The sequence below is a fragment of the Tachypleus tridentatus genome, chromosome 1 (assembly GCF_004210375.1).
Source record: "Tachypleus tridentatus isolate NWPU-2018 chromosome 1, ASM421037v1, whole genome shotgun sequence".
NCBI lineage: Eukaryota > Metazoa > Arthropoda > Merostomata > Xiphosura > Limulidae > Tachypleus > Tachypleus tridentatus.
In genome coordinates, this window is record NC_134825.1 from 127,216,052 (window position 1) to 127,236,642 (window position 20,591).

The following is a 20,591-nucleotide window of genomic DNA, read 5'->3' on the forward strand; positions in this document are numbered from 1 at the left end:
CTCACAAGTTCCCCTGTGGGACAACAGTAAGATTACAGAATTAGAATGGTAAAATCTTGAGTTCAATTCCTACAGTGGACACAGAAAATATCACAGTATGGTTGCCTCCCAGTGGCACAGCAGTATGTCTGCAGACTTACAGTGCTATAAACTTTGTTTTGATACCTGTGGTGAGCAGAGTATAGATAGCCCATTGTGTTGCACATGTTTAATTACAAACAAACAAACCTTTTCACAATAAAAATACTTAACCAAATTATATAGCTTATGTGTTGAAATTGAATTTTCAGATGTGCACTCACCACCTCAAAGGTACTATTAAAAGTACATTAACATGTATGCAAGATGTATAAAAAAAGAAATCTGTTTAAACAAAAAATTGACCTCTCTCTTTATATGTATTTATATATGTGTGCACATTCATGTTTATATTTATAGCTGTTTTTATATTTCTATCTCCTTTATTGACTTAGTTGCTCATATATCAACTTGGTGAAAGATAATTTTATCTTAAAAAGTTGCAGACAACAAAATCAGTAAGAATAGAGAAAGAAAAATGATGCCAGTTCCAGCAACTGATATTTGTCATCTGCCCAGTACTAACTAATTAATCTATTACAGCATCCAGACAGTAGTACAGTTGGTATTTAATTGAATAATTCAGCTGTAAAACGTGAAAACCTTCTCAGATTAATGTCTGAAACCTCTTATTAACAACTAAAACATTCTAAACATTGATTAAGTTTAGTAACAAAACAAGAAATTCAGTGTCATGTAATACGAACAACAAAACAAGTACCAGTTACTAATAGTAACACACTGTGATGGAAGGGAATTTCCATGGCCATACATCTGTTGGCTTATTTACATCAGTGTACTTACCAATACTGTTTCATTTCATTGCAGCATTTGTAAGAAAAAGACACCATAACGTATTCTGTATCACCACTCATTTGTGTTTCTCCAGTCTTTTGTATTCAGTAATAATAATTCCTATTAAGTAAATCAATTATTTAACTTTGTGACGGTAATCAGGACTTGATTACTTTGTTTTTTTGTGATTTAGTATCTTGGGCCAGTTTTAGTTAAATGTAGAATTGAATGCATCTGATTTTCAGACAAACTTACCTTTTATAGGTTGTATATTAATAAATAAATACGAGTGTGTGTTGGGCTGAGAATTCCTCTGCATTAGGTATCTGTGACTTGTTGGTGATAAATTGAGAAAAAAATAAACAGCACTCACTTCACTTGTTTTCAAAATAATATACACATTTGGAACTAGTTAAACATGTATACAACAAATCCTTCACGCTATAGATGATCATAGACATATCATAAACACTATGTAGTTTTCTTGTTGAAACAAGAGGACAGCATCAAAATTCTAAAAGCAGATAAAGGCAATGCTATAATTATAATGAATACAAATGAGTACATTCAGAAAATGAATAACATCTTATCAGATACAAACAAATTTAAACCAATACATATGAAACCCATGAAAACCAACTAAATAAAATACTACTACAAATGAAAAAAAAATCATACAATCTTAGAAAAACCTTTATTCTTACCTGTGCAAGACCTAATCACACACACCACAACTATATGGCACCCCTAAACTTCACAAACCCAGTTGTCCACTATGACCCATAATTTCAACCTATGAATAATTCAGATACAACCGTGGTAAATACATATCATTTTCTAAATATGTAACATCAGTTGACTCCTTTTAAAAGACTTTTAGCTTTAAATTTACTCTTGATCAACTAAACCATAAACCATTATTGGCCAGTTTTGATGCAATCTCCCTCGTCACAGAAGTTCCAACTGCCAAAGCCTGCAATATAGCTTTAGAACTTTATATCCAAGACCTCATCCCATTAATACACATCCCCAGGAACCAATTAGCCACCCTTGTAGAATACATTACCACAAAAACTAACTTTATGTTCAATAATCAAAACTATCTACAAATGAATGGCTTAAGTATGGGCAGTCCTGTGTCACCAGTTCTAGCCAGCATTTTCGTGACATAGATTTTTCTCTATTACTATCACCAAACTATCTGAGCATAGTTCACTTACATTTCATCAAATTATTGTGGTTGTATCCTTTATTTTTTAAATTGTGTGTTCCTTTTTTTCTCTCATATTTCCAAGAATCATCTGCCTATTTGTCAAAGCCCACTTAGGCAAGTTCAATTACTTTAGAACTCTCTTTGATAAAATAAACTGCTCTTTTTATCTCTTTCAACACCTTTAGTCTTACTCTAATATATTAATCATTAGTCCTTCCATTCCTACAACAATTTACTTTGTATTTGACTTTTCTTTGGCTGAATTCCTTCTTTCAACTTTTACCTTTTGTCTGCTTTTTCTGTCTGTCTACTTTTCCCATTCATCTTACACTATTTATATGTTTATTACTTAATCATCTACTCAATATATCTACAATATTCTCGGCTTCATTGAGCTACAGACGTTTATAACTCTTACTGAATTATGTAACTAAACTTGTTATAACATTTATTTTAATTGCTTCTACCTTTCTTGTCACTAAACAGTCATAAAGTATTCGTTCAATAAATAAATAAAATCTATACTAAACAATCTTTTATATCATAATACTGATGAACTATACTCTTAGATGGAACAGACCCACTGTCTAAATATTCTTTTGTTTACATCATCTGTAAGCATCTCTTTTCAATTTTGCTTTCAACTACAGTTTGGCTATGATACAACTGTTCTTCTGTAATTGCCCATTTTTAGACATAAGTGGAATTCTAACAAGTTGTTCTTCAATCTGATGTTTCATTGTTTTCTGGTTGTAAACTTTGGATATGCATCGTAGACTGCTACTTCAAAACACACATTGATTTTTAGTTAGATGTTGGACTTTACTATAATTAAATATATTTATTGCAGGAAACAGTTCTTTAGTTGTGAGTGTTTTTCACCCAGACTCTAACATCGATCTTCAGAAACTATGTGGTAACAGTTATTTTAATAATATTGGCCTGTCATGTTCTGGTATTTTACTCACAATCTACTGATCATAGGAATAAAATGCACCTCTAATATGGTGGCTCTTTCAGCCATGGGAACATTATAATGTGATGTTCAATCCCATTATTTATTGGTAAAGAGTATTCAAAGAGTTGATAGTGTGTAATTTTGACTAGCTGCTTTCCACCTATACTCTATCACATAAAAATTAGGAATGGCTAGCCCTTCAAAAGCTTTGTGCAAAAGTCAACAAATAAACGTACAAACATCAGTGCTTCCACCCAGCCATAGGCTCTAAAGTACCAACCAGTTCCCTTTCACAAGTGTTACGAATTTGTGTATTAGCTGGAAAGACTTCTCTTCCTTACATATATTAAAAGATATTGGTTACAACTTTTCATTTTTGAGAGTCATTTCAACACCAAAGTTATTTAGCATGCCTGGTGAGGGAAACATTATTATGTGGTTGTTCTCAGTGCATTAATATCTATAAAAATTCTCTATTCCCAAAATAGTATTTCTGAAATGAATAAACTATAATGATAGTTTTTGTTTTTAAATAGTCTGTTTATAATACATCGTCTGATTTAATAAAATGTTTCTTCTAATCTTGTTTCAAGATAAAAAAAAGCTTTATATATTAAGTGACATTCATAGACAATTTCTTTTGTGAATTTTATTCTTTTTGAAACTGGCATTTCATACTTGTGCACTCTTACTCATAATATGAGTTAACACATCTATTTGTAGAAAATGTACTATTTTATTTGAAATATATTGTATAATATTGAAATTAAAACTTGTATCTAATGACAAAAACATTAAGGTAAATTATACTACTTCAGTGAACACTACAAAATAATTAGGAACTTAAATAATTACTCATTCTACAAGTTACAACCAAGTTAAGTCAGTTAATTTCTTGAGCCTTAATTTTCAAATTTATCTGTTAGACTTATAGTCCAAGAGCACCACCAATTTTATAAAATGTCATGCTATGTCAACCAGTATTTCTGTACCTATTTCCAGAATTGTTCCATTACTGGAATTTTATGTAAACATATTTAAACTTCACTGGTCATTCATGGCAGTGATGAAATTTTCTCTCTGTTACTGTTTGTCATCCATGTGTTTCACAGAATCTTTTTAGGCTGTGGTTGTAATCTGTATATAGTTATTGCAAGTGAAGAAGTTTCTATTGCTTCTAACACTTTTTATAAAAATAGGAGCAGTGGCTGGCTAAAAGCCAAACAAATTTAGTTTTTGTAATTCACTTAATGTAGTGTCAAAAAGTTAAATTTTATCATGTATGACCTTTTAAGTTTCGAAATATTAACAGTATATTTGTGTTTCATGATATTTGTGTTTTATGTGGCTTTCTTAGTTAGTAACTGATATTTATAAGGAAAGGCACTCTGGCCATAAACACTGTGAACATTAAAAGACATTGTTTATGATTTACGATTTGTTTTTAATACACTTTTTTGTGTGTGTGTGCCATAGCAATCGCTGTATCACTTTTCATATTTATGAAGTGTTAATCTGAAAAGAGTGTAAATTAATTTTCATCAGTTTAAAAGAAGGATACAAATAACAGTTTTTTTTTCCTCTCTTGTTTGAATTGATAGTGGTTGTTTTTTAACAATGTGTAGTTGCACTGAGGTTGACTATGTTTTTAATTCAGTGGCTCAGCAGTAAATATGAAGACTTGTAATGCTAAAAACTTAGTTTTGGTACCTGTGATGGACACAGTACAGTTATCCCATTATGTAGCTTTCGGCTTAGTTCAATAAAATCAAGGAGAATCTCAAATTTCATTTTAGTAAATGTTGAAACACTTTACCTTCTTATCATAAGTGCAGCAAATTTTCTGATGTAGCACTAACTTTAGAAATTGCCTTATGCCCCTGCTGTCAAAATAGGTTTAGGGAGTATAACTTGGAGGTTTTTCTCGTAATACTGAGTTTTTACAGTACGACTTTTCAGTTGGAGTTATTTAACTTTTTAGCACAATTTTGATTTTTTTTAATGCAACAGTTTTGTCAGATATTCTTGCACGTAGTTGTTTCCTGTTTTTTTAATACATCTTTGAAAATGTTATTATAATATAGAGCTGTTATAATAAATCTATTCAGTTAGTCCTTTTCTGATTTAAATACATAATGTAAGTATAGACTATTATAAAGTAACAACGTCTGATTGAATTGTACTTTGTTTTATTATTACAGGTATTTTTTTCTTCTGCCAAAAGTGGTTCTTCATGCCAGATCTACTTCATGACTCTGAATAAGCCTGGAATGGCTGCTTGGTAAATCCCAATAACCAGTGTCAAAATTCCTCTGGGAGTTTTATAATTGTGTACTGTGTTATAATTTTTAATTAGGTAAATACTTTATTGACAGTAAGTGAATTTATGGTCAAACTTAGTCAATTTTTGCCTTAAATTTGTTTTTTGTATTATTTTCTTATTGCTCAAGAATTAAAAATAATTAAGATGCAATCTTGTGTAAATACTAATACAAAATGGTGTACCCAATTTTAGATTTTTTCATTTTTACTATAACTCATAACTTCTATGAATTCAGTAATATGTAGAGTGTCAGGTTTTGTTATAGTTTAGTGACCTTTGTAAGGATCCAGACATTTTGTTCCAAACATTTAGTTACAGGACATTTCTCCACCATGACATTGTTACCAGGACAACTTGTGACTGGTGCATTCTTATTTAAAAAACAAAAAAAGATAATAGATTGTAAATTTGGGGACCATTCAAAAATTACATAATACTGTTGGAGTAGTTGGTATCCTCGGGTACTTGAATTATGTAGTGGCGAATGTAGTAACAAAATTTGCTAATCACAAAAGATATGTAATAAAACCTGTCATAACAAGGTGACGGTAATTTGATTGCTTTAATGAAGTTTTTCATCATTAAAAGTCCACGTCACAAACTGTTCATAACAAAATGTCCCAGACTCTCTTTCATAACAGCCAAATTCATAATTTTTATAAATGTTCATAATTTTGGTTCTGCCGTACCTTTTTGTGTCACCAAAGTATGAGTGGGAGGAAAATCACCATGTATAGATAACATTGTATTAAAAAAAACAAATCCTTAAACTGTCTGAGGTACATTTGTTTATTTGGAAATCTGGTCTTTGCTATAACGTTTTACCTATTTTTATGAGTAAATCTTGAATTACCAAATCACTGTAGTGTTAAGCTACAAATAGAATGTGAATTACAAAAGTTAATCTGCAAATTAAGTACAACATTCTAGAACTTATCAAAATTTCCAATAGCTTGTTCATTCATCATTTCTTTAGTATGATGAGAAGATTAATTCAATGAAAATATAATAGTCAGTAATATATGATTTTAAACTAAATAAATATAGTGTTAAAAAATCCTTACACAAATTCTGATGTGTTGTAACATAAAGGAAATAGATGACAAATTACACTTCAATGTCTTCATAACAGTTGTGATGAAGCAGTTTGGTAATGTAAATGACATCTCAACCATTGCTATGTCTGATGTATCAAAACTGGCCTGAAGAATCCTGTTACTGGGCAAAAGTCCTCTCCAGCACTAGACACATCAGATATAGCTATATATATTATTATATATACCTTTAACCCCCCTTTGACACAGGGATGCCTCTGCAGACTTGTGCTGTAATTGGCAGTTGTTTCATTGTTGTTTATCAGAAGAATATTGCTAGTTGTCAAATTTTACTTTTAGCCTTTATGTAACTGGTATCAGATTTCTGTTTCACAAATTAGGAAAAACTTAAAAGATGTTTTTTTTAATCTTGTGATCATTTTCTATTAAGTAGGTGAGTTTTTTTGGTGGCATATGATCTTAGCTATACCACCTCAGTTTTCATTTGAACTGTATCATTGTGTATGCTCTGATGTATAACCAGAGATCATGGTAAAGCTGTAACTATTTCTAGTGTACTGTTAAATGTTTTTCATGTAGTTAGTTTCTACAGACAAGCTTATACATTGTTTAATGGTGCATGTTTATCATAATGATAACTTTGATTTCATGTTGAGTAAAACAACATGTAAATACTTGAGATTGCATTCAGGGCATAATGCAGACTTAAGATAATTGAAAAATCTCTTACATTTTTGTGTTCATAGAAGCATTAAGTGATTTGTTAAATAGAATTTTTGCAGTAACTTAATGGCTTTAGTTTTTCAGCTATGTTAATATAAGGACCTACATTTAATATTTTTTTAAGTTAGAAGGAAGTTGTTTATTTTCAAACTGTACCAATTGGTCTTAATGAAAACAAGAAAAAAATGTATTTTAATTGTGTGAGAGAAACCCAGAATTAAGTTTCTTTGATTTAAAAGAATCATATCATGTGTGCTCGCAGCATTATCATTCTACTAATTAAAATTTTGTCTGATGCATTGCATTTCATTTTTGCAGCTATTGCCTCATAGTGACCTAGTTTTATGAATATTTATAGATTAATAATAAAGAGCAAAAGAAAATTATACCAAGAATGGTGCCAATGATATTGTGTAAATAGATGAAAATTTGATTTTTTTGATGAATTTTTATGAATCCAGATGGTATTGTCTTCCATAACATTTTGAAACGCATAATCTTCTATCTTTTTTATATAAAAAAATATGAATAAAGGTACAAATGTGCCTGAGTAAGCTTTCTGAAAATTGAATTCCTATATTTTTAAAATCATTTACATTGAGTAAGTAAAAAAAAATCCATTTTAAAAAATAGAAGAAAAAATTTCGCTCTTGATTCTGTATAATGAATTCATTTTACTTTGATAAACCAATCACATTTCTCTTGCATGATACATTGCCAATTTCAAACTTATCCATTTCATCAACTTTGTGTATGTTCATTAAAGTTAATAAAAAAAAAGTGAGTAGGTGTGTCTGGAAGTCCAACTCAGATTTCATAATTGATAATACAGTTTTAAAAATGGTTTATGTCTGGGAAGATGTTAAAATAATTACTTTTTATCTGCTGGCTTAATTTAGTGTAACTACTTTCTATTTATTTTATTTTAATTATTATTTTGAAGTGAGAGTATATTATCTTAATATTTTAATGGGTCCTAAAGAAGAAGAAAAAAAGGAACAAGCTTATAAATTTGAGAAGCAGAAAAGTAATTCTACTGGCTCAAAGCCAACTCCAGTTTTGCAGTCACTGGACTTTCATAGTTCCTTAACTGCTGCTCATCTTTATCTACTGTTATTGGTTGACGTACGTAGAAATTTTCAAAATTTATACCAAATAATTCTGGAATTAGTTCAACCAATAAAATTTGGCTTTTCCATTTCTTCTCATATTGTAAGCCTGTTCTCTCTCTCTCATTTTTTTTTCTACTTTTAATATCATAAGTAAGTAACATTTTAAATTGACTAGTTCAGTGGGAGAATGCTTGCTTTCTTACTACATTTTTACAAACTTTTTTTTTTATAAACAGATATCAAGGTTCTTTACTCTTTATTATTGCTACAAAGTGTTTACTTGTGGAGTGGCAGCATGTATTTTAAATGCAAGTTTGGTCCAGTTCCAGCAATAGGCTATCTGTGTATAAAGGCTTGTAGTACTACCATGGTTTACAAAATATTTATATATATTGTAGCCTTGTAAGTTTTAGGTTTTTACCAAAGGCAAGACAGTCATCCTATCCAAACCTCAAAATATGGATAGCCCTGTAACTTTTTTTTCAATACAAATATATTCTTATGGAGTTTGATTGAAAAAGTGGGTAACATGTAAGAGGTTTCAGCCTTATTAATAAATTCAAAATTTAAAAAACACTTGCCTATGTTGTTTTTGATGACAAAAACATTATCCTTATTTTAACCTTTGGTTGCAGTATAAGAATGATTGACCATCAATCCTTCATGTGGATGGTGGGGTGCTGCCAACTGACTCTTCCTGTGGTCAGTAATTTAAAATTAGGAATGACAGCAGCTAGTCTTAGCTTTGCAATATATATCTACACACACACACCATATAGAAATATATAACACTAGCATGAATTAAAAATACATGAAATTAATATAGTATCAAATATGGGTAATTTGCTTATCACAATACAGATTTAATTGTGTGATTGAAGTATGCTGCAAGAAATGAAAAATATGAAGGCTAAAAACATTTTTATTTGAGGGGGCTGTATAAGACCACATTCTAAAACAAATATATGAAGTCACATTGAATTAAGGAAAATTTAATGTAATTTTTAAAATATCACTTAAGCATAAAAAATTGGAATGAGAGAAAATATAGGTATGTTTATAAACTTTTCAGTGCACTTGATTGAAATCTGCTATTCATAGTCAACATCATCTATCTTAAAGATTTCTTAAATCAGAGTATATTTAAGGTTTGTCAATTACAAATATAAAAATGTCTTGGGGAATGTAAAGAAAATCCAACTTTAGAAGAAATCTTCAAATTCTATACACCTTGGCTACACTGAAATGAAAACACATTTTCAGTTTGCTGGTTCTGACGATCCTTCAGGCTGAAAGTGAAAAAAAAATCTTCAAATTTTAACAATCATGACTATTTGTAACAAACTGTATACTATGAATAAGGTGGATTTGTGTTCAGGACTGTCTAATGTACACTGCCCTTTGTCATCTCCATTACATTACAGTAGGAAATACTTTTGTTGTTTATTGAGTTATCTTGTCATTTTGAGTTCAGGTGTTATTCTTTGAGATTGTCATCGTTTTAGGAATTATACTCTGCATTGAATCATTTCAGAGCTTCTCAGCAGCTTTATGTAAATCAGCTTCACAGAAATTACTGTTTTTTTCAAACCATGTGAATATGTCTTTCAGGTTAGAATGTGCTGACTGACTTGATTCATGAATTATTTTCAATGTCAAACTCCACTATCACAAGGCACAATTGAAATGTCTTAAGCTGATAACTTTTGTTATGCTGTGGCATGTTATTACTATGATTTACAGTTTGTTTTGATAGCACTTGTTGCTACACCTTCAAACCTTTATTTAGTGAAAGTATCTTAAAATATCAGTTACACCAGCTGTTATCCAAGTTCATTAGCTTAGTAAGTATTTTATCATTAACACACCCATTTCCTGATGTCACATCATACACCTAAAAATACAGAGCTTGTTCCATGCTTTGAACATCCCAGTTTTATTTGTCCTGAATATTCTCTAATATTTATCCACTTTTCTTTGCTATGTAAAATGTCAGATATGATTTATTTTGTTCAGGGAACATTTAATTCTGCACTGAAATACTCATCATTCGTATAAGGGCTTACACTTGAATAAACAAACGTTTTAATGATACAGATTTTTCTAAGTGTTTTCATTGTGTAGGGTAGGTTACTCTGATAACATCAAGATATCTGTTGTAGTTTGTATATACATCCCCACAGTGAAAGCTTGTCTCAGAAAAACTGTCATAATTCAGTACCCACTGTGAGTGAATTCTTGTAAGCTGTTACCTAATTGTTAATGCAGTTATTTTGTGATCAGTAATTACTTCATTTTGTGTTCAACCCCCAAATGATTTGGGAGGTCATGTTAGGATTATCAACTCTTGTATCCATTAGAAATTCATGTTTGTTCAGAGTTGGGACACAAATATATGTAGTACTGATTAAATTTTTTATTCTAAAGATTTGTATGCATGAAAATTTATCCAGATTCTGTTCACTGTATATGAATAATGCTAAATTTAGCATTTCGCAGAGCATTATTTAAACACATGAAATTATATTTTATTTACTAAGAAATCTGTAAAGGTAGATTTCAAATGTTAGGTACATTATGTATACAGCTGTTCACCTTGGAAAAGTATTAATTTAAATAATACATTCTAATCTTTAAACATAAAATAGTTTAAAAGTATATATTTAATTAATTACACAGTTGATTTTTAGTTTTGATATAAGTAGCCTTTTCTGATAAGTTAATATTAATTATTTACAGCATTAATACATGGTTATTTCACATGCCTCTAACACATAATTGAGCATTTTTATAATTAAAATTTCAAAAAGTTAGTCATGGCTGTGTGTAGATAATTTGAATATCAAACTAAGTGTATATTTTATCACCTGTGCTTCTTCCAAGACATTATTACTCTATCAACTGAAACATAGCATCCTGAGAACACTGCTTAGCTTTAGACTATTTCACTGGAGACTGGAAAATAGATTTGGTGTGGGAATGTATGTATATATTAGAAATTACTCTTAATTCTATAAATGGTAAAATTCAGGAGTTTTAAGAAACTTATAAATGAAAATAGAATTAAAAGGTCACCACTACAGAAAAGACTAGAAATAAGTGGGAGACAGAGTTGTTTTTGAAGGGAAAAAGGGAGAAGTTAAATGCTAATAAAGCCTAACATTAATCATCAAAAGTTCATGGGATAGTGTGCTTTTTGAAGGCATAGGACCACTCTCAAAGAGGATTAATGTGAAAAGGCCAAAAAACAAGTCAATTGGAGCTGCTGAAAGCATGAAGAAGAAGCAAGCAGGAAATTATAATGTATAACTAATCTAATAAAGATCTAGGATTCAAAAATAAAAGAGGATGACAACAAAAAAGAGCAAAAATTGGCCCATAATCATACACTTGTGTAAAAACAACAACCAGTCAATTGTGAAGATGATGCCAAGGTGCATCATGGTAAACGAACTTTATAGTTGCATAAAACTCTTGCAGTAGAGAAAGGTCCTACATCAGCCTGAGAAGAATAAGAAATGAAGGCTGAGCCATTAGTCACAAAGAATCTGGCAGAGAAAATCCTATAACTAAGTTATAACTCACAAGAAAAATGTTTAAAAAATGAGTCATGAGTCACAAAGGATTCTGGAACAGTAGATCAGAAAAAAAGTAATTTTGTTGTTGAACAATATAATAAATGTTAGAAATGATTGTAACACAAAGGAACATTGTGAGATTTGCAAGAAAACTGATTTGCCAACAGATTCACAACATGACAAAAGTAAATCAGATACAAGTTGAACCAAATCATAAATAAGAGTTTCGAATAAAAATGAACACACCATGTGGCTCAATAAGAAAAAGTTTGAACTTGAACAGATCACCAACAATTTTAAAATAATGAAATAGAGATTTCTTTAGGGGTCAACTACTTGAAACTTGCAGGAACTAAAAACATCTCATAGCATGAGAAAAACATTTATAAAAATATTCCAAATTAAGTAAACAAAAATCTGGAGAATGAGTTCCAACATTTGATGAAGAAAATTATGGACACAATAGATGACAACATTAAAAAATTATATAATTCAAAGTACACAATTTTAATTTTCTGATTAAATTATAAAAGCTTATTAAGTGCTGGGTCTATTATGCATAAAAAGCATTAATCAGAAATAACACAAAAAGTATAATCCAACAGTAACTACATCATTTACTGTTGCAACATATTAACTCATGGACCCATCTGGATTTTTTAACAATTTTCTTCTAAACTAATTAAACACCAAACTGCCCGCAGGTCCATGAATTTGTTGGGTTACAGAATTTCCAATAACACAAGTCACATACAAAAAAGAACAATCAATATTATCATAATTAACTTGGCAAAAAAGGAAAAGTGAACATCTAACATTTAGTTTTATGCAATGTTTTGGGCAGGTAGCAAAAACCACTTTACAATGGTTTAAAAACAAACTTCAATGGTGATGAATGGTATGTAAACAAGTTAGTAAATTGAGAGTTAATATTTTCAACAAACACTTCAGACTGGTTATATGACAAAAACTAAGTTTATTCAGTTCATCAGTGAACATTTACTTACACTAAAATACAAGCAATTTCCTGGAGAGAAGGTACTGGGGTAGGGATACAGTTGGGCATATTACTTTTTAGTATACTGAGAACATACTTTAACCTAAGCTGACCACTTTTACTTAACTAAATTGATTCAAAAATTCCAAAGTTTTGTTCTTTATACATCTATTTTTATTCTATTTATGTGCAATTGCTTTAACTTTATTTTAAAACAAAAGAAAACAATAGCAAGTAACAGGAAAGTTATTTTTTATTAGTATAGATAACAAAACTATTTTGCCAAACAGTAAAATCATATAAACAAGTGATACCGCAAACTCCCCACATAAGCTGACATTTTGAAATAAGAGGATTTGGCCTGAACACAAAGCAACTATGATCAATTCTAACCGATATTTGGTTAGCATGACTATTTTTAAGGCATTCAATAAACTGTAAGTCAATTATCAAAACTTAAAAAAATATTTTAACTTCAAACTCCATACAATTAAAAAAGTATGAATAATTCAAATCAATACTAACAAATTGTCTTAAGAAATACTTTTAAATACCTGCTCAAAAAGAAGAATTTTAGCACCAAACAGTGTTGCTTGGCAATTTATGGTTACTTTTTATTAGTTAATGAATTGATCAAGTAAATTTGATATACAAACATTAAAAATATCAAAAACATCATTTTGACTGCATATCTTAATACTAAGTGTTACTTGTATTATGTACAGTATAACATAAAAACAGCAAAAAAATTGAATTTGGCTGTAAACTTAAAAAAATTGAAATCACTTAAATAAAGACCCTCTGTGCATAGATTCTATGCACAGTTCCTATAAAATGAACCAATGAGACAGTTCAGAGTAACTTTCACAAATAGTTAATAAAATTTGTAATTGTACTAAATCCATTCAAACACCCCTCAAATACCTATATTATCAATTATATCCACGAAGTAAATGGTATATGTTATCTGTTTTATTACATAAAGGTAATTAAATTTTATATACCTATTATACTGTACTTTCTATAATGTCAGGTCACAAAGTGCATATCTATGCATATGCTGATCATATAGCCTAATTTTAGAAAATAGTAAGCTATGTTAGTGTGCATTGTAGGCCTAAATGAAACATACTGTATATCAAAACTTGTATATCCCTTCCACTTTAACTTATAAAAAGCAGAAAAGTTGCATAGTATGATATAATTGAATGTGTCAACAAATACAGCTTTGGGACAATTTCCACTTCATTTCAGTTATTCCTTACCTTATTAATTTGATCTTTTTATATTCACAAGTTATCGTTAATATACAAATGAAAGTGTTAACATGTTAAACAAAAAAAAAGCAAACCTTTTCAGTCTCTTAACACTTATATATTAAATTTCTATTACATTTATTATCATTATTTATTTTACTGGAATTTTGTCTGTCACAAAAATGTTAAGTTCAGAGGTAATGTTAAAAACTTTATCACCATTATGATAATTTTATTAAACCAAATTTTACACAGACTGTTAATCTACTTTTGATGTAGGTTCCAACCTATGGATGAATTGAGGTAACCCCAAACTAGTTAAACTATAACCAATAAGTATAACTTTAGTGTAAAATACCCAAGATAGTGAAACAAAGAGTATCATTTAAACCTAACAAACAGGGGAAAATTCACAACTGAGTTTGAACATTTTAGTTTGTCTATTATGGATTTTATATCAAAAGGTGTAAAAACAACTAGTTTGGAGCTATCTACATCTATTACGCTAGTCAATACATCTGAGGTTCATTTCTTGTAAAGAAGAAAAACAAAAATCTGCTTTGGCCTGTATGAACTATTTTTCAAAGGTATTTTGTAATGTCTGTACTATATTAAAACAAAATGTGCAAGATATCAGCTCACACTGAAAACACTATTACAACTTTAAGATTCCATATTGTAAAAAGATTGGTATCTTAATATGACATGTGAATAAGTTGTAATCCTCTTACCATTATAACAACTTTATTAATTCAAACTGTGACTTTGTATTTAATTATTTACAAAAGATATTACTCATTACCTTCTACCAGTGTAAATATATTTACTCTAAAAAGCAGGTCACATAATCAACATTCTACATCCTCATAAAACTGGGAACTACCATGGTTTAGATTGCTCGTTTTTGTCTTTACAAGGAGGTCTAAATACCATCATTAGTCTGGAAACCCACATCACAATTTTATTATTAGTATTTTGTGAGAATAAAACACTAATTTCTCATAAGTCACTGTTACAGTATTTTGGTTTTGCAAACATATACGAACGAAAATAAACTTATTAATTTAAATACAGCAACATACAACTAATCTGGCATGTGAATTACTACATGATGTACTAGAATGCATCATTTTTCAACAACTCAAGGAAATTAAAAATTGTACTAAAATTATTACTTTTAACACCCACTAGCCATTCTCCACTTTTTTAGTGCTGAATAAACATACATGCATGTTCATGTGTTGAATCTTTCAGCAATAACACCATTCTAACATGTGCATTACAATAATATATATATATATATATATATATATATATATATACATAGGGGAAAAAAAAAGTAAAATTAGGCCAAATACTAAAACAATAGAATTCCTTTTACATTTCAGCAAATTACATTTTATATTACCAACTACCTTACTATTAATATTTACTTCTAACTGTTCCATAAATTTTACTAGTATTTTTTTTAATTATATATTGTGAAATGGAGATAAATTTGTAAGGTCACGACAAATAAGCTAGGTATAAAGGGATAATTCTCATAATCTTGCATGCACCCCCCCCTAGTGACACAGTGGTATGTTTACAGACTTATACTGCTAAAAACCAGGTTTTGAAACCCATGGTAGACAGAGCATGACAATGAACACACAAAATCTGATTAAATCCTTGATATTAATAACATGAATACTTACTTTTTGAGTTTTCTGTTAAAGATGTAGAAACCGGATTACATTTTTATTTTGACTAATTTTGTTTTTTAAATTTTGTCATAAGGACAGAAATAAACTAACATATCTCAATGAAAAAGAAATATTTTACACTCTTTTCTTTTATAACTCTAAAGACATACATATTAACCAAATAAACTACACAAACGTGTTTATTAACACGAACTATACTTATATCAAAATTGAGTGATTTGAGTAAGACAACATAATGGAATAATAAATATTAATTATAGCATTTCAATGAACACCTAAAAAAACTTGGGTATTTTCAGAGGTTGCTACCTCTTTTGCTTAAAAAATAAAAAAGGGATCACCCTTCAAAAGCATCCAAAACTTTGGGGTAAGGACACATCATTGTGAAGCTTCCAGTTCAGAAATGGCACACTAAAGTATGACAACTACACATGCATTTTCTGATGTCATTTGTAGAGGTAGAAATAAGTTTTTATTATGAGAGATATGGATAACTATAAAAACACTGCATGTAGCATAAATGCTGCACAGTAAAACTATACTACAGTTGACAGAATGCAATGTAGGTAATACATTAAAATTGTATTATTTCTTAATGAAATTTATAATTTCATTAAATTTCACTTTGTTTTGTTTTCCTAACTGTACATATATTTCACTGTACATTTTACCTTTAAGAATACTTGTGAAACCATCAACAGCAACATAAAATCCCACACTTGTCTTACTTTTTCCATACCTTCTTAAATATGATCCCAAGATGCATGATTAATCATGACTTTGGGCTAAGGCTATCATGCAAAGCTCAAACCTCAGTTCCTGTGATAAGTTACAAATAACAGTCCATTTGAGTTAAGTTTGAACATCTATAAAGTTTGTGTGTTTGGAGGTAATCCTATGTTAAAACTGAAGAAAACATTTTTCAAACTTTATGTATAACTTAAAATTATACCATTACTTTAAAAAACACAATTTTACATTTCATCTCCCATTTTTTCAATACAACCCTATGCTCAAAATAAAAATGAAAACCTGTATAACTTATCCAATGTTTACACCCTATCTTTGTACAATGTTAAACACAAGTTTTATTCATCAAAGAGAACACAGATCATCTACTTGTCTTTTCTAAAAAATACGACAAAATTTCGGGTTATACTTTTCTAGATACTCATTGGTTTGTAGATACACAGAAATCTGATCTGAAATGTACAACCCAACCCAAAGAGGTCGGGTGGTCTAGGACGGCAACACTATGGAGTCAGTCAACATTTCTTGTATGAAAATTCAGATGATGATTTTAAAATAAACAGTAATTAGGTCAAGCTAATATCTAAGTGACAGGAAAACTGCAGGAAAACAATACTTGGTTTCCTCATTACTTGTATCAAGTTTGAGACCCATATAGTTTCTATATGAAAGTGAACTAAAAAGTGCTTCACTAACCATTAGAGTATGTCCCAAATAGTGTTAATAATTATCAGTGTTTTCACATCAATTTAATTTTTTCCCTTTTTTAAACGTTTTAATCAAAATCATTTCAATTTACTTTAAGTTATTATTAAATACTACTACTTAAAATGTAACATAACACTAGAACATTTTACTTTGAAATTACAATGCACAAGAAATAACATCCTGTAAACTGTAAAACAAAAATATATATAAAATATTTACAGGTAGTCTTCTGAAGATTAAGTAATAAAAAAATTGCTAAAACATCTATGTCTGAATAAATTACTTTATGTTTAGATTATTTCACTAAATTTCAAGATATAAACTATACAAATCATGCTATGACACAATCTGTTATTGATTAGTTAAACTTTTATTGAAAAATATGTTTAACACAAGTTAAGGTCATGTAAAATTGAATACTTGGTTCTACAGTTTGTTTTTTTTGCTGCAAGACAAATCGCTTTTTAGTATACACAAAGTCCAGACCACTAGATCAAAAGAAAACGTGCATCAGCATTTTTAGAAACATTATTGTATTCTGATTCAGAAAAAGACTAAAGTCATTTAAATCAGTGACTTAGTTTATAATTAGCACTGTTTTACTATGTGTAATTAATCCAAAATTAGTGTTTTAGTTTTTATATTTTCAGATGAAATTATTGTTACAAACACTATAGTTCAGTGGTTAATACATGAATGCTTTAACTTGGTGTGTCTGAAGGGTTCACATGAAGGAAGCCTTCTCTGCCTCAGTCTGAATATGAAAACTGTGGATAAAATGCCATTATACCATTTACTCTGAAATCCCCTTTCAGTATAAAGGATGAAGAGTTTAAAAATGTTTTTAATAGTCTTGAAATATTTTACAACATTAATAACAGCCCCACACACACACAAAGTAAATTTTGCTTTTAAGATAACGCATATTAATAATATACTGGGATAGACTCCCGGAGACAGACATACTCGCAGAATCACAATTCTGCTAAGGCCTGGCAAGTCATCTGACATAAACCCCTGTTGAGCAATATGAATTACCTTATGCAGACCCCTATGACAGCACTCCAGTTTGTTTTTGTTTCTATTAATAAACAATGAGCAAAGTTATAAGAAATAAGTTTGCATATGACATTTTTCTGTGACATGACTGATCAATCTACATTCTCAAAACAACTTAGGTGAAGACATTCTAATATTCCTTCTTATATTCTGGTTGTTTTTATGCACTAATACAGTGGTTCCTAGGTGCAGGCCCACACGAAAATTTCAGTCAGTCCATAACAATGAATATATACAAAATATATGTTTTAAAATATAGCTACTGAAGTATATTGTTTTATTATGTAAAAGTTCTTTAAAAAATTTATATTGTACAAAGTATTCTGTGAAATTTTTGGATCATAACTAGTTGGTCCCCATGTGGAAAAGCATTAGGAACCACTGCAACCAATACTAGTAAAATACAAACATACAGTCAACATGTAAACAGTGCAACTATTCCACTGATGCTCTGCAGTGAAAATGGACTAACAATTTCTAGATTAACAGCACTTTTTAAAGAAGTATCAATACAAAGGCCTTCTGACTACACCACACTTACACTTCAAGATGTTGGTTATTAAATATTTTCTCTTCTTTTTATATTAGAAATTTGGATTATTCTTTTCTATTTTGTTAAATTATGGTCAACTAAGTAAACTTTTGACTAAAGATTATCAAAAGTTATTCAAAATTTCTGAAGTCATCTGAAGAACACAAGAACCAAAAATTCAATTGTACATGACCTAAAGTTTCTCTTTTTTTTTTTAAATCAGAGATCAATAATAGTTTATTCAAGCTGTGAGATTATGCCTTATATGTTTATTTGTCAAGTTTAATAAACATTAAAAAAGATTATTCAAGAGAGAAATGTCTGCAGATTAAAATTATTCCACAATAGATTTTGGTAAAGTTAGAAGTTTTAATGTTGAAAACGTGTACTCTTTTCACACGTCAAATACATATAATTAAGGAGAAGAAAATCTCAGGTAATTTCATATTAAAATTCCAGCTATAACAAAAAAGAACAGTCAGCTTATTACTGTTTCTACAACAGATGGATGATGATATCTTATTTACATGATGATAAGGTCTATTAACCAGCATATTCCATCAGAACACATTTTTCACTGACTTTCCCATATGCTGGTATGATCTACAGTAACTCGGTGTCTACATTCACCTCATACTTGTGTACATTTCCTAGCTTCTACCCGAGGTTGAGCCCACTCTACAAAATCATCTAGAAGTACAGGCCATGCCCCTGCCACAAAAACAAAACATCAAACAATATATTAACTTCTCACAGTCTTATTTTTACAAACTTTTAAATTTCAAGAAATATACATATCTTTACACATTTTCTTGAGGAGAAAAAAACTATTACATAGTTGTTTTACAAGGCAAACAATGGCTCATTTTGAATTGTAAGTGTTGAAATATTAGCTTTCCTTTCAACCATGTTAGAAAAGTTGAGATATTACAGCTATATTTTGCAATCATTTCACAAAATGCAGCTTATTATTATTATTACTACAGGAATAAAACAAAAAAGGTTAACTTTCTGAAATTATATGAATTTAATGTCATTATTGGCCATAATGTGGTTTATCCTGTGTACAATATCCACACCTGACTGACAAAGTACAAGTCTGGAAGGTTTCTTTAATAGTAGAACTTTCAATAATAATAATAGTTAGCTTGAACCAAGAATAATTAGGGTTATAACAAGATCCTTCACAGAAGCAATTTATTATAATGAATAGCATTTACAAGTGTGAAATGTACATATAGAAATGAAGATATACAGAGATTCTGTTCTATCAAAAAGTGACAGAATCAAGTTAGTCTAGAAATAAATTTGAATAATAAGCTTATTCTTTCACTTTTTCAGAAAAAAACAAATCCAAAACTTGCAAGGGAAGTTCAAATTCTTACAATATCCACAATTCTCCAACTTATATAAATTCTTTGTTGATAATAAAACAGTTATTTTGTAAAATTATTACTACTGTATTCATTTTAGTAATTTAAAATATAAACATTTTAGTCCTTGAAATTTGGACCTGGAATCCAAAGCAAAAATGTTTCACCAATAACAATAGAAGCCATGGCATATCTTGAATGTAATTCCATACAAATATATACACAATACACAAGTGGGCACAAGGCAAACATCCTCACCAAGTGAAAAACAAAAATCTTCCTTGGGATTCTGTTCTTCTTAAATGTTTTCCAAACTGTAAAATTACAGACAGCTTTCCAAGTCTGAGGCATCGGCTTTTCATATTTTAAGACTAC

General features: G+C 29.6%; 2 protein-coding genes across 8 annotated transcripts in view; one reads left to right on the top strand and one right to left on the bottom strand.

The window, feature by feature from the left end:
* Window positions 1–6,137, top strand: part of LOC143223034 (serine/threonine-protein kinase mig-15-like) — a 134,513-nt gene extending 128,376 nt beyond the window's left edge. For both annotated transcript variants that reach the window (XM_076450413.1, XM_076450419.1), the window contains one exon: window positions 5,246–6,137. In XM_076450413.1, coding sequence (XP_076306528.1) covers window positions 5,246–5,329 — 84 coding nt within the window. In that variant the 3' untranslated portion in view covers window positions 5,330–6,137. The remainder of the gene's footprint in view (window positions 1–5,245) is intronic.
* Window positions 6,138–9,408: 3,271 nt separating this feature from the next.
* Window positions 9,409–20,591, bottom strand: part of LOC143223044 (DCN1-like protein 1) — a 29,109-nt gene continuing 17,926 nt past the window's right edge. The window contains exons 7-8 of one of the 6 annotated variants that reach the window (XM_076450457.1): window positions 19,474–19,554; window positions 9,409–9,546 (exon numbers count right to left, since the gene is read on the bottom strand). In XM_076450457.1, the coding sequence (XP_076306572.1) occupies window positions 19,475–19,554 (80 nt within the window). In that variant the 3' untranslated portion in view covers window positions 9,409–9,546; window position 19,474. Of the gene's footprint in view, window positions 9,547–12,793; window positions 19,555–20,209; window positions 20,531–20,591 lie in introns of those variants that run through there. The other 5 variants (XM_076450473.1, XM_076450447.1, XM_076450464.1 and 2 more) reach the window with 5 other exon arrangements.